The sequence below is a fragment of the Lithobates pipiens genome, unplaced genomic scaffold (genome assembly GCF_037356315.1).
Source record: "Lithobates pipiens isolate NorthernLeopardFrog02 unplaced genomic scaffold, aLitPip1_a1.2 Scaffold_25, whole genome shotgun sequence".
In the NCBI taxonomy this organism is placed as follows: domain Eukaryota; kingdom Metazoa; phylum Chordata; class Amphibia; order Anura; family Ranidae; genus Lithobates; species Lithobates pipiens.
The window spans coordinates 37,034,001-37,047,460 of record NW_027507787.1 but is presented as its reverse complement, the minus strand read 5'-3'; the positions used below and the strand labels follow the sequence as shown (position 1 = coordinate 37,047,460).

General features: G+C 42.4%; 1 protein-coding gene across 1 annotated transcript in view; it reads right to left on the bottom strand.

Annotated features, from left to right (window-relative positions):
- Positions 1–13,460, bottom strand: part of SIRT1 (sirtuin 1) — a 43,855-nt gene that overhangs the window by 16,657 nt on the left and 13,738 nt on the right. The window contains exon 6 of the mRNA XM_077454249.1: positions 697–776. Coding sequence (XP_077310375.1) covers positions 697–776 — 80 coding nt within the window. The remainder of the gene's footprint in view (positions 1–696; positions 777–13,460) is intronic.

The following is a 13,460-nucleotide window of genomic DNA, read 5'->3' as shown; positions in this document are numbered from 1 at the left end:
TAATAGAGGAAGAAAAAAAAAAAAAAAGGAAAAAAAAAAAAAAAAAAGGAACTTAAATGATTTTAGCAAATGGCAATATAACAAAGAAAATTTAAGGGGGTCTGAAATATAAATAAATTATATATATATATATATATATATATATATATATATATATACACACACACACATATACATATACACATATACATATACATATACACATATACATATACACACTTTTGGCAGGATTTTTAAGGGTGCAGACACAGAAAGAAATGGTTATTTAGCAGAAATAGAGGATAAAATGGAGGTAGCTGCAATATTTTGTGTTTTGTTTGTTTTATATGCTTCTGCAGCGGTATTTCAAATGCAATATTTTTGCAAAAAAAAATAAAAAATACTTTATTCATTAAAAACAAACATAACAGAAAAGCCTGATTTTTTTTTGGTAATATGTGAAAGATGTTACGCCGCGAGCATTGTGATCTTTATTTTATGCAAAAAAATTAAATCGTCATTTTAGCCAGAATTGTGCAGCGCTACCTGGAGTTCGGTTTTAACTCACTTTAACTCGTGCTATCAGAAATCTTATAAGCTTTCTTATTCAAAACTGATAACTGCTCAACTCCATTTACTAAAGGAATGAGGCACATCACCAATATTTATTAAACAGTGTCTAAAAATATAGGACACTGTGTGCTGAGCAAACAGTACCTGATTAAATATGTCCTCTCTGACAGCTTCACAGTCAACTTTATGTTTGCAGATTAGACAAGAGGCCATTGCAAATGAGCCTATGAAAGAAAAAAAAGAAAAAACAAAACTATATATTACTATACAAAGTTTATACCAAAAATGAAATAAAAATAAAACATAAGATAGTTTACAAAAAAAACAAAAAAACAAACATTTATTGTTAGCACAAAATACTGAATAGTTGAATTGGTATGTGCGAGATTGTTTATGTGCAAAGTACACATGGGGGCCGATTTAAAAAAAGCCATGCACCATCAGTAGAGGCGCAAAGCACATTTTTATATTTACAAAACGGTGTCTCGGGAACAGAGTGCAAATCCCCCATTTATTATATTGATCTCAGCGCACGGGATAATGCAATCTGTGCACCTCTATGGACATGGTGCAAGGCATGTTCAAATCAATATTAACAGAAGATGGAGGTGCCAATATTATGGGGTGACGTGAGGAATTTTTTTTTTTTTTTTTTTTTTTTAAACAACTGCCCAACAAATATGCCCAAAATAGAATAAGAAAGTCACTTTTTCTGAGCAAGCCTGCAAGTAGGTTTAGAACTGCGCCAGATCCACAAAAGCACTGTGCATGCGCAATCAGCTCTTGTGCTCGTTCAAATGCATTCGTTTACTGTGCAGCCAAAATCTTAAATCGATGTCAATCAACAGAAATGCAATTGCGTGGGTTGAACAGGCGCACCTGGTTCACCTTTATGTATTTTTTAAAGGAGATTTGCACACGGATCATGTTAGCATGTTACGTTGCTAACATGTGACATGCACCTTGTAAAAATGATGTAAAAAGACGTGCTCCTCTAGCTCCTCTTAAAAGGGCATTTAACCTTCCCCCTCTAATGCATACGATTTTCTTGGGCTAGCTTTTGCTTTTAAAAAGGGGAACTCCACACTACATTCTCCAATGCTGTTGTCTCCCCCTTCTAATGCACATGATTTATTTTGGCCAACTTGCTTTTAAAAAAAGGGAAGTGCCACATTCTCCAAAGGCTGGGAGCCGCCTTCACCAATACAAATACATCCTTTTTCAGAGCATGCAACAGGGCTAGCTAGGAAAGCCCCCCCGGAACCATACAAGGCCACAGGCACTCAACATAGATGGCTGCCTTTGGGGCATGTTGAGCTGTTGTGTGGAAGAGGCCCTTGTCCCCCTGAATATGGGAATAGGGTGGTTGACTTTTGGTGTGCCTAAGCCCCTCCTGCCCCCCAAGCATACACTCCCCTTTCATGGGCTGGCTTGCTGTGAATTTGGCTAGGGGTTTGTTAGTGTGTGGGAGGGACACAATATTTTTTTCCATTTGGAGTGGGATTTTTCACGTGGGAGGGGGGGGGGCTGGGATCTCATTTTAAGAAATGCAATTTTGCATTTTTAAAAGGCACTTTTCCTCGTTTCATTTTTTGGGGTTGTCCAAATTGGTGACATTGATATATGTCCCCTGGGCCCCCATACCCATTTTAAGGCCAATAACTAGAAAATAAGCCAGCCAAATGGGGACTAGCAAAATTAACAAGTCAGTTCCCATAGACTGCAATGGTATTTGTAGTATAACTTTTGCCCATGTTAGGCTGTGTGTCCCATCTGTAGTTTTGTAGCATGCTGGATGAGGCGCTTCATTTTGGACAGGGGGTGGCTTATTTTGTGCTAGCTGCATTTGGGTTGGTCTGGGCATGCTTAGGACTTTTTTTTTTTTTTTTAATAATCCTTTTGTGTGTGAACAGCACTTGGATGTTTCCAGGCATACTCAGAGAGTGTGTTTTTTTGGGGTTAGTAATTTAAGGACATGCTTAATAGGTGTACCCACTTTGAAGTTCTATCTCTACATTGGATGAACTTGCATTTGTGTGTTTCATGGACTGTTCATGTGTTTTCAATTGCCTCATTAAACACACAAACTTATGTTATATAAAACTTGCAGATAGCATTCTTCACCTTGTCCTAAAAAGTGGCAAGATTGCTTAATGGTGTGTACGTGTCAAGAGAGTACATTTGGGTGTCCTTAAAGAGTTTATAACACATGTATTTTCCCTTTGTATTTTGTCTGTTAAGTCTTTCAAAACAGATGCGTTTTAGAGTACTTTTTTTAAAACTTTGGTTCATTGTTTTTTTTGGGGGTTATATTTTCCCCTGAAGTATTTTTGATGTTGTCAATGTGTGACATATGTAGGTTGTTTCACTTTGATTTAATTGTCTGTGCTGCTTTATTTTGCAAAATCTGCCTCAAGATGTTGTGACCAATTATTGTTTCAATCCTTAATAGATGTCCGTTTGTGGGCACACTCCTGTTAGGAGGGTACGATTTGTCTAAAAGTTACTTTCCTGGTGCCTTCATAGTAGCATATGCCGTCATTGATAGTCACCAGGGAAGGAAAAATTACAGAGCGGTAATTATTCAATTTTCCATTTAAGCACAGTGGTTCTCAGCCTCAGTCCTCAAGCAGCCCCAACAGGACATGTTTTGGGAATTTATCTTAGCTAAAATAGCTGTCCAAAATACCAAGCTATTCACTGTAATTTAAAGCACCTGGGCAAGATGAAGGTAAACCTGCAAAAATGGCCTGTTGGGGGTACTTGAGGACAGGGTTGAGAAGTCCTGAGCTAAAAATCGAGCTCAAAGACAATCCTATTGTAATTTTGGGCATTTGAGGGGAAACCAATTGAATGTTAGAACCCCTGCTTGTTTTTTTTAGGTTGGGCTTTGTGCCCCTTTTCTTAAATTTGACTTCACTTCCTGTTACATAGCCAAAACAGGAAGTGAGGGTAAAACCGTACCAATGTCTTTTCTTGGGGACACAGTGTCCCCATTAGGCCAATTGCACTCTAGCACTGTGTACACCCCACATTATTAGGCATTTTGGGGTTTATTAAAAGGCAAATCCACTCTGCAATAAAAGTGTACTTTCTGTAAATCTGAGAGGAAGCACTGGTGATTTTATCTCTTTTTTTATTATTATTATTATTATTATTATTATTTCCCTTGCATGTCCCCCTCGGATCTCCAGCAACTGCACTTCCAAGTGCACATGTAGTGCAAAGTGGCTTTGCCTTTAGTAAATAAACCCCAAAGTCCAAGATACCTAATAATTTGGGGTGTACAGAGCAAAATGCTACAGTGCAATGTATCTAACGGGGGAAACTATTTAGATTGACCTGTGTGTCCCCAAGGAAAGACATTGGTAGGGTTTTAGCCAAAATGGGAAGTGAATACATTTGAAGGAGAAACTGGCAGAATTTGGGAGGTGTCTTCGCCCTATCAGGGGTGCAGACATCCCCAAAAACTGACAAGACTTCTAATCCCTCTGCACTCTATCCCCAAGCAAAAATAAGAAAATAATTTAATTTGGTTTAACTTTCAAAAGACACATTCCCAAGTTCAACTGTGATGCATGTCAATAGCCCATTTAGGCCTTGTTTAATAGAAAACACCAGTTGTCTTTCACTAGAAAAATGTGTTAGTCCAGTCCTGGAAATCTGCATCTGCTTTACTATCAATTTACATCAAGATGCACCAAATGCATCTAGATGCACGCCTGCTGTCCATGCGAGATGCATGATTTCTGTGTGCATAGGTATGTGCCCGTGGAGCATATCTGGTTCCCCGGAAGTGGTGGCCAGCACAGAGGAACGACATCACGCCCCTACAGGGCGTTGCTTGTATTGCTGCTAATTTCTACCCACCACCATGCCCAACTCACTGTTCTCTGAGGAAGACATGATCCTTATTTGCAAATTAAGAAATAAAAAAGTGTGTGTGTGTGTGTGTGTGTGTGTGTGTCCCCAACACACATTCAGACATATAAGGGCCAATTTAGAGAGGATCAGATCTATCAGCATGTTTTTATAGAGTGTGGGAAGAAACCCATGCAAACACAGGGAGAACATGCAAACTCCTTTCTGCTACTAGGTGAAAGTGCTAACCACTACACCACTGTGTTGCCAAATATATATATCTATAGATGTTAGTTCTCGTGTCTGCCAGCAGAGAGAAGTTGGGTAGATGCCACACTCAATTCTGGAGGCATAATAATAATAATAATAATAATAATAATAATAATGGTCTAGCACAGGGGTCTTCCAACAACAGCCCACCAGTTGTTCAGGAACTACAATTCCCATCATGCCTAGTCATGTTTGTGAATGTTAAAGTTTTACAATGCCTTATGGGATGTGTAGTTCCGCAATAGCTGGAGAGCTGTAGTTTGAAGATTCCTGATCACTCTAGAACAGTGTTTCTCAGCTCCAGTCCTCAATGCGCCCCAACAGGTCATGTTTTCAGGATTTCCCTCAGATGAAACAGTTGTGGTAACTACTAAGGCAGTGAAACTGATCAAAATCGCCTGTGAAAAATAATGGACAGCCTGAAAACAAGACCTGTTGGGGCGCCTTGAGGACTGGAGTTGAAAAACACTGCTCTAGAATGTCTTGGAAAAAAAAAAAAAAAAAAAAAAAAAAAAATTGGTTTCTCATGTGCCTTGTATAATGCACAAGAAATATCTTTAGTAAAAATACAAGTGGGTCATGGCACATCTACATTCCAAATTTGGCACTTCACATGGTCATGCACTATGCAATCTGATTGGCCAATCTCTGTGCAACTTGATATTTCAGGAAAATAGGTAATAGGAAGGCGAACTTGAACAATGAATTCAAAATTATAGGCACTCAAAAACAGGCTCTTGCGCTAAATCTAATTTTCTTAAGATCTAACTGATTGCAGTGTATGGTCACCTTTAAAGATCAAGATTGGAAAATATTTATTGGGTTTAGAAACACTTCTGTTATTTGTATTGAAAGATTTGGGGGAGGGGGGGAAAAAAAATAGGATTTTTAAAACAGCTTACCTGTAAAATCCCTTTCTTTGATGTACATCAGGGTACACAGAGCCATAGTACTTACTATGAGGGTTATATCAGATTATCAGGTGCTGGACACTGGCACGCCCCTTAAGGCGTGAACTTCCCCATATAACTACTCCCCTTACTGGGAGTCCTCAGGTTTTTAGCCAAGCAAAGTGTATAAGAAGGGAGGGACCATTGTGTCCCCTGATGTACATCAAAGAAAAAGATTTTACAGGTAAGCCGTTTTAAAAATCCCATTTTCTTTTCTTACATCAGGGGACACAGAGCCATAGTACTTACTATGTGGGATGTCCCATAGCAATGGCAACTGAAAACCACACACCAGGAGGCCAGAGGACTCATACTGCAGCCTGCAGTGTATGCTGTGCCCAAGGGCAATATGCTCATGACCCTTAATATCGATTTGAAAAAAAATAAAAGAAACCACAAAAACCGGAAAAACGTCTGAACCAAAGACCAAGTTGCGGTCTTACAGATCTGAGCCATAAAGGCCAGATGCTGCACCACTCAAGAGGCCCTAATCGCCCTGGGTGAATGTGCCCTTAATATGAGAAGGAAGAATTTTCTTCTTTAATCTGAAGCTTGATCAATCCCTTGACAAATCCATTTGGAAAATAGTGGATCTTGACGCTGCCTGTCCTCATATCTTTGACCCTCTGGCAGTACAAACAAAATCTATGGTTTTGCGAACCTGGGCGGTCGTCCTCAAATATATTATGATCACTCTTACTACATCAAGAGACTGTAGTGCCTTCTCTTCCCTAGATTAAGGCTTCTGGGGAGAAAGAACAAATAATAATATCTTTGTTTAAATGAAAACCTGCTACCACTTTTGGTAAGCATTCAGGAAGAGTACATCAAACCGCCTCATCCTTATGCACGATGAAATATGGCTCTCACAAGACAGAGCCGTTAGTTCCAATACTCTTCTAGCAGAAGAAATGGCGAGAAAAATAAATACAATTATTATCTTTCTTGTCAAAAAAATTAAGAGCATTTCTCGTAAGGTTCAAATGTCAGCTTTGTTAAATCAGCGAAGATCAATTTTAAATCCTAAGGATTTAGAGGTGCCTTGATAAGGGGGATAAACCGTGTTACCCCCTGAATAAGCTACGCACCAAGAGGCCATAGGAAAAGACATCGACACGGCCTGGATCTGGCTCTTGATAAAGTCAAGACCAGCTTCATTTCAGATCCCATATGCAGGAATCCTGCCTATTGACATACTTCCTGGGGTGCCAACCCCTGGATCCATACCAAGAAACCTATGCCTTCCAGATTCTATAGCAAGTTATTCTGGAAGCCGGCTTCCTGGGCTTAGTCAAAGTAGACACAATTGAAGGAGATCACCAACGATCTTTTATAGAGTGGGATTTAACAGTCAAACCTGTTAAACTCCTTGTCCGTAAAGTAGGATGAAATAGCGGACCTTGTGCAAGAAGGTCTGGCTATAATGGCAGAGTCCAAGGACTTCTATTGCTCTCAATAAATTAAGATCTTCTGGGACCCGGCTAAGGCCACCAGAATCATCTCCTTTTGTTCCTGCTTAATCCTGCAGAGAAGGTGCAGAAGTAGCAGAACTGGAGGAAATGCCCAGATCAGTGAAAACTGATCCCCTAGGAAGACTAATGTGTCTATTCCGCCTGCTAGCGGACCCCTTGTTCGACATAAAGTTGTCAACTCTCGTAATGAATGTGGATGCGAATAGGTCCCTGCCCGGAGTACCCCATCTGACATATTGCCAGGAAAATGTCGGGGTGAAGAGATTCTCCCAGAAATAATTGTTGGCGTCTCAAGTAGTACGCCTGAAATATTAAAAATTGCCAATAGGCAAGGAGTGTTGTGTTCTGCCAAAGCTAGAACATTATTCACCTTTTTTTTTTTATGTAAGCCATCGCCGTGGCTCTGTCAGACTGAATCCTGTCAGAAAAGTCCAGTAATCTGACCGCCAAGATTCTATGGCCAGATGTACTGCCTGAAACTTCCAACAAAGTTGATAGGCAAGGTCCTCTAACCTGGACCATCTCCCCTGGACAGAATCTTCTTCCAGGGCCGCTCCCCAGCCTAGAAGGCTGGCATCTGTTGTTAACACCTTGCAGGATAAAGAATTTCCCTCCTGCTGGATAAAAAAAAACACCAATTTAGGCTCTGACCTGTCAGGAGCCAAGCGTATTGGAAACGAACAAGGCCTGAATTCTCTTTATTCTAGACCGATAGGATGGTGTCTTGCAGCAGTCTTTGAATAAAACTACGTGTAAGGGACGGCCCTGAAGGAGGCCACCCCTAATAATTTTATATTTCAAACCGCAGAAATTTCTGGTAAGCGGGAAACTTTGGCACATGGAGATATGCAACGCCCCTCCTTGCAGGATGGACACAGCCGATCGAATTATGAAAGGATTGGATGTTCAAGTGCCGATTCAGATCTCTGAGATCTAGAATGGGTCTTACCTCCATGTGGCTCTGGGACCTTAAAAAGGTTTGAGGGGGAAAAAAAAAAAAAAGAACCACCCCCTCTTCCACTAAAGGGAATCTCTGATATCACCGACTGGGATAATAGCTGATCCAGAGGCCAGAAAGAGAGACTTCTCTTTTTTTTTCCTTTTGCTGAAGCATTCTTTGAGGAGACGGACACTCTTGCATAAAAGACTGCCGCATAAGCAGCCCCAAGGACCCCACAGGCAGCACCCAAAACAGGACCCGAACCCTAGACCCTCAGATCGAAAGCAGACTGGGCCATCCAGGCTCTTGAAACTGTAGATGTCACCTAGAGAAGAAAATCGCAGAAATCCCTCTGCTCTTAACATTGTTCCTGTCAGGCTTTTAGAATCGCAGGACCTTTCCCCTCACTCAAACAAGTGGGGGCGCTCCTTCATGAGAAGGCCTTAGCATTCTGCTTCATGGGCTTTCTGCCCCAAAGATCCTGGTGCTGCCCCTGGGAACTTTCTCCTGAACCTGACTATTGAGACCGTCGAGACTGCCTAAAAGGCAGATACCCCAGGCATAGGAGAGGCTGCATAATTAAAAAGGAGAACGGTTTGAACCTCCTGTTACTGGTAAAAAGAGCTTTACCCCTTTTGGATGTACTTATCCACTCTAAATGGCCATCTGACTGGCCGTTTTTCACTTTTTTTTACCTCTCAGGGGAGGATGACATTCTTTTGGAAGGGTTTTTAGTTTCTTGTATACCATTAACCCCTTAGAACCTTAGAGGAGTTCCTGGTCCCTTGGTCACTCATAGCTTACAGTACAAAGCAGAGGCAGTACCAGCAAAAGAATGTTACACTTGCTAGGCTATAGTACAGTACAATAACTGCTATTAGTCCTAGCTATACAGTACAATGTTAACAAAGGGGAGATGCCTGTGTCACCAAACCTGACCAGCAACCACTCTGCTCTGTCCCTCCACCTCCAGACTTCAGCTTTTCCTGTGTAGCTTAACCCTTTTATGACTAAGCCTATTTATGATATTTGGTGCAGAATGGTGTTTTAAACGCAACTTTTTGGGACTCATGAGAAAAAAAAAAACCCACATTAAAATTAGCCCAATTTTTTGGCATAATGTGAAAGATAAATGTTACACCGAGTAACTAGATACCAAATATGTCACACTTTATAATTGCACGCACTCGTGGAATGACGACAAACTACGGTACCTAAAAATCTCAAAAGGCGACATTTTAAAAATAAATTCCGGTTACCAGGTTAAAGTTACAGAGGAGGTCTAGTGCTAGAATTATTGCTCTCGCTCTGACGATCGCGGCGATACCTCACATGTGTGATTTGAACACTGTTTACATATGCGGACGTGACTTTCGTATGCGTTTTCTTTGCTGCGCGAGCTCGCGGGGACTGCTCTTTAAAAAAATAAAAATGTTCTTATTTTCTTTTAAAATTAATAAATTGTTTAAAAAAAATAAAAAAAGTCACTTTTATTGCTGTCACAAGGAATGTAAACATCCCTTGTGACAGTAATAGGTGGTGACAGGTACTCTTTATGGAGGGATTGGGTGTCTAATCGTTTGGCGATTCTGAATACTGTATATATTTTGAAATCCGGCGCCATTGGCAGCCAAGTAAACCGGAAGTGACATGACGTTGCTTCCGTGTTTACAATTAGGAGACTGAAATGAAGCCGCTTATGTCCCCTCCCGCTCCTTCGGCATAACAGCTGAATCGGTTATGGCTGGAAAGCCAATCGCCCGCTCTAAAAATCAGTACCGGGATGATGCCTGCAGGTGCGGGCATCATCCTGGTATAACCCCCAGAAGCCGAGTACGCACATCTGTGTACGCTCGGTGGCAAGGGGTTAAATTACTTCCTCCACGCGTGGCCGCCGTCTGATGCCGTTTAGCCACGCACCCCGCACGAAAAACGGGCCCCTTTCCTCTTTCAAACAGGGAAGTATGTGAGCGCTGGCATCATGGTGGCTGGCGGCGGGGTGTGTAAAACACTTTCCTCCCAAAAGGCCTGATCTTGACTAGACATTAGGTCCAGTCGGTAATGCTTTGAAAAGGTGGAAAAGCTTGACAATGTGGCTGCTTTACATACCTGCTCTGGGGTGGCACCAGCTCTTTCTGCCCAGGATGCAGACAACGCTCTTGTGGAGTGAGCTTTCACACCCTCAGGAGGATCTCTATTCAAGGCCTTCTACCCCTCTGCTATAGCTAGCCTAATCCATCTAGCTATGGTTACTTTTGAAGCTTTTTGCCCCCTACGCTGCCCGGAAAAAAAGGACAAAAAGGGAGTCAGAGATTCTGAATGGATTGTTACTTTTAGATATTCTAGAATACACCTCCTCACATCCAATAAATGAAAACGTTCTTCTTTCTCATTTGCTGCATTTTGGCAAAATGAGGGGAGGACAATATCCTGTGACCTATGGAAGCTAGATACTACCTTTGGTAAGAACCCAGGGTCTGTCTTTAGAATGACTCTGTCTTCTAGGATCTGTAAAAACGGTTTCCTGATGGAAAGGGCTTGGATTTCACTGACCCTACGGGCTGAAGTGATTGCCACCAGGAGTACCGTTTTAAATGTAATAAGCCTTAGGGAGGCCTCTGAGATGTGCTAAAAGCTTTCTTGGGGTCACCCTTTGAGCCTAACTGCTAAATCCCAGGATGGGACTCTGTTGAATCTGACTGGCTTACGTCTAGCAACTGCCTTACAGAACCTAGCGACAAAAAGGATTTTCCTGTAAGCGTTCATCTAGGTACACACTTAAGGCAGCTATCTGTACCTTAATAGTACTTAGGGTTAACCCTTTGTTTACCCCTTCCTGTAAAAACTGTAGAATATTAGCCGTATTCCTGTTTATCTCCTTACGGCTATTCAGCCAGCTATTAAATTTTCTCCAGACTTTTTTGTAAATAGCCCTCGTGACTGGTTTGGGACTCTGTAGTAAGGTCGCAATTACCTCATCTGTCAGGCCCTTACTCCTTAAGATTTCCTCCTCAGTAACCATGCTGAAAGCTTCAGCATGGCCACCTGCGGATGATTAAGAGGTCCCTGTGACAGGAGGTCCCGTCTGCAGGGAAGCCTTAGAGGAGAGCAGTCTGTCAATTGTAGTAACATTGTGAACCACTGTCTCCTGGGCCAGAATGGTGCTACTAGGATCAAACAGGTTTTCTCTGTGAGGAATCTTGCTACGACCCTCGGAATGAGATGAAGAGGGGGAAATGCATACGCCAGACTGAAAGTCCACGAAGTCTACAAGGCACCTACAGCCAGGGGCTGATCTCCTGGGTTTAGCGAGCAAAAACTGGGAACCTTTGCATTCTTTGTTCGCAAAAAGGTCTACTTCTGGTTTTCCCCAGTGTGTTGTTATAAGATTGAATACCTCTGGGTGCAAGAACCATTCTTGGTTCGAAACTGTCGACTCAAGAAGTCCGCCATGCCGTTCAGCTCCCCTTTCAGGTGTAAAGCAGAAATGGATTCCAGATTGGCTTCTGCCCACTGGAAAATGCATCTGGCTACCAACATCAAACGAGGACTTCTGGTACCTCCTTGTTTATGTATGATACAGCAGTCATGTTGTCTGAACGGACTTGTAGATGGTGACCCTGTATTGTGGGCTGAAATGCTAAAATAGCTCTTAGGATTGCTGTTAGCTCCTTCCAATTGGAGGAGAAACGTTTCTCTTCCGGGGTCCACTTGTCCTGGACCCAGCTCGAGCCAAGGTGGGCTCCCCTTTCCCAGCTGCTCGCATCTGTTGTCAGTGTTGAAGTGATAGGAAGGACCCAATGAACCCCTTTGTTTAGGTTCTCCCTGTCATTCCACCACCAGAGGGAGCATTTTATTTTTGAGGGGATCGATAGCGCCTCCTCCAGATCTCTGCCCTTTAATTGTTCCAACAGAAATCCCTAAAGGTCTCTTTGGTGGAACCTGGCCCATTGTACGGCTGGAATTGCTGCAGTCATAAGACCTAAGACAGACATTACTTCCCTCACCGTACATTTGGGGCTGCATTGAAGAAAAGATGTTCTCTGCCACAGATTCAAAATCTTTTCTTCCGGCAGTACAATTTTCTGGTCTACAGACTTGATCCAATAACCTAAATACAGGATCTCCTGTGTTGGGGTTGTCTTGGATTTCTCCTGACTGACAATCCACCCTAATCGACTCAGGCTGAGTGGAGTCAACTCCAGATCCTGAGAAAGACGACTCTGAGTGTTCTGTTAAACGCAGGTCGTCTAGATAGGGAATAATCGAGACTGACGCCTCAATGGAACTAGTGCCTCTCCGAGAACCTTGGTAAAGATCCTCGGGGAGGATGATAGACCGAAGGGGAGCGCTCTGCACTGAAAGTGGTAAACTTTTGTGTCTATCTGCACTGCCATCCGAAGGAATTTTTGGCATTCCTCCCTTATTGGGATATGCAAATAAGCATCCCTTGGATCCAGGGTAGCCATAAATATCTCTTTCTGAAGGAGATTTTTTTTATGGAATAAATGGACTCCATCCGAAATTTCTTGTAACGGATGGAGCAATTCAGTGGTCGGAGGTTCATAATTAGTCTGAACCTCCCCGACGGCTTTTTTACCACAAAAATGTGCGAGTAAAAACCGTCCCCTTGTTCCTGAATAGGGACTGGTGTCAATACTTCTTGATCCACCATTTCCCCTATCAGTAAAGGTAAGGCCCTGGCCTTTCCCGAGTGACTTGGGAGTTTTGTCACCAAAAACTTTGAGGAAGGGCTGCTGTGGAACTCCAGCGCGTGACCCCTTTTTATTATATTTAAGACAAACTCGTTCGAGGTTGTCTCTTCCCACTGTGGAAGAAATTTGATTAATCTTCCTCCCACAGGAACCCTGACGTCACTGGGGTTTGGGGTCCTGATTGGGGCGGTTAAAAAGTATGCCCCCTTTCCTTTTCCCCTTATATCCCCACCAATGTTTTTTGGGGGTTGAACTCTTCTCTGATTTAGAGGGTTCCTTAGAGGGACGAAAAGTTTTTCTTTGAAAACTTTTTTTTTGCGGAAAAGGTTTTCTTTTTATCCGCCGTCCTAAAGCGGAATCTAACTCAGGCCCGAAGACTAAGTCTCCTGTAAAAGGGACGCTGCACAGGCGGGTTTTAGACGGCGTGTCTCCCCTCCAAGTTTTCATCCATACTGACCTCCTTGCTGCCACTGAAAGTGCTGCCGACTTAGCCGTAAACTTTACGGAGTGCTTGGAGGCGTCAGAAATGAAGCTAGTGGCCTTGAAAAGCATAGGGAAGGATTTCAAAAGCTCCCCCCTAGGAGTGCCTGCTTTTAGATGTTCTGCAGTTGTAACAACCAGAACTGCAGGTTTCTAGCTACACAAGAAGTAACTAGAGCTGGTTTTAAGCCTGCCATAGAGGCATCCCAGGCCCTCTTTA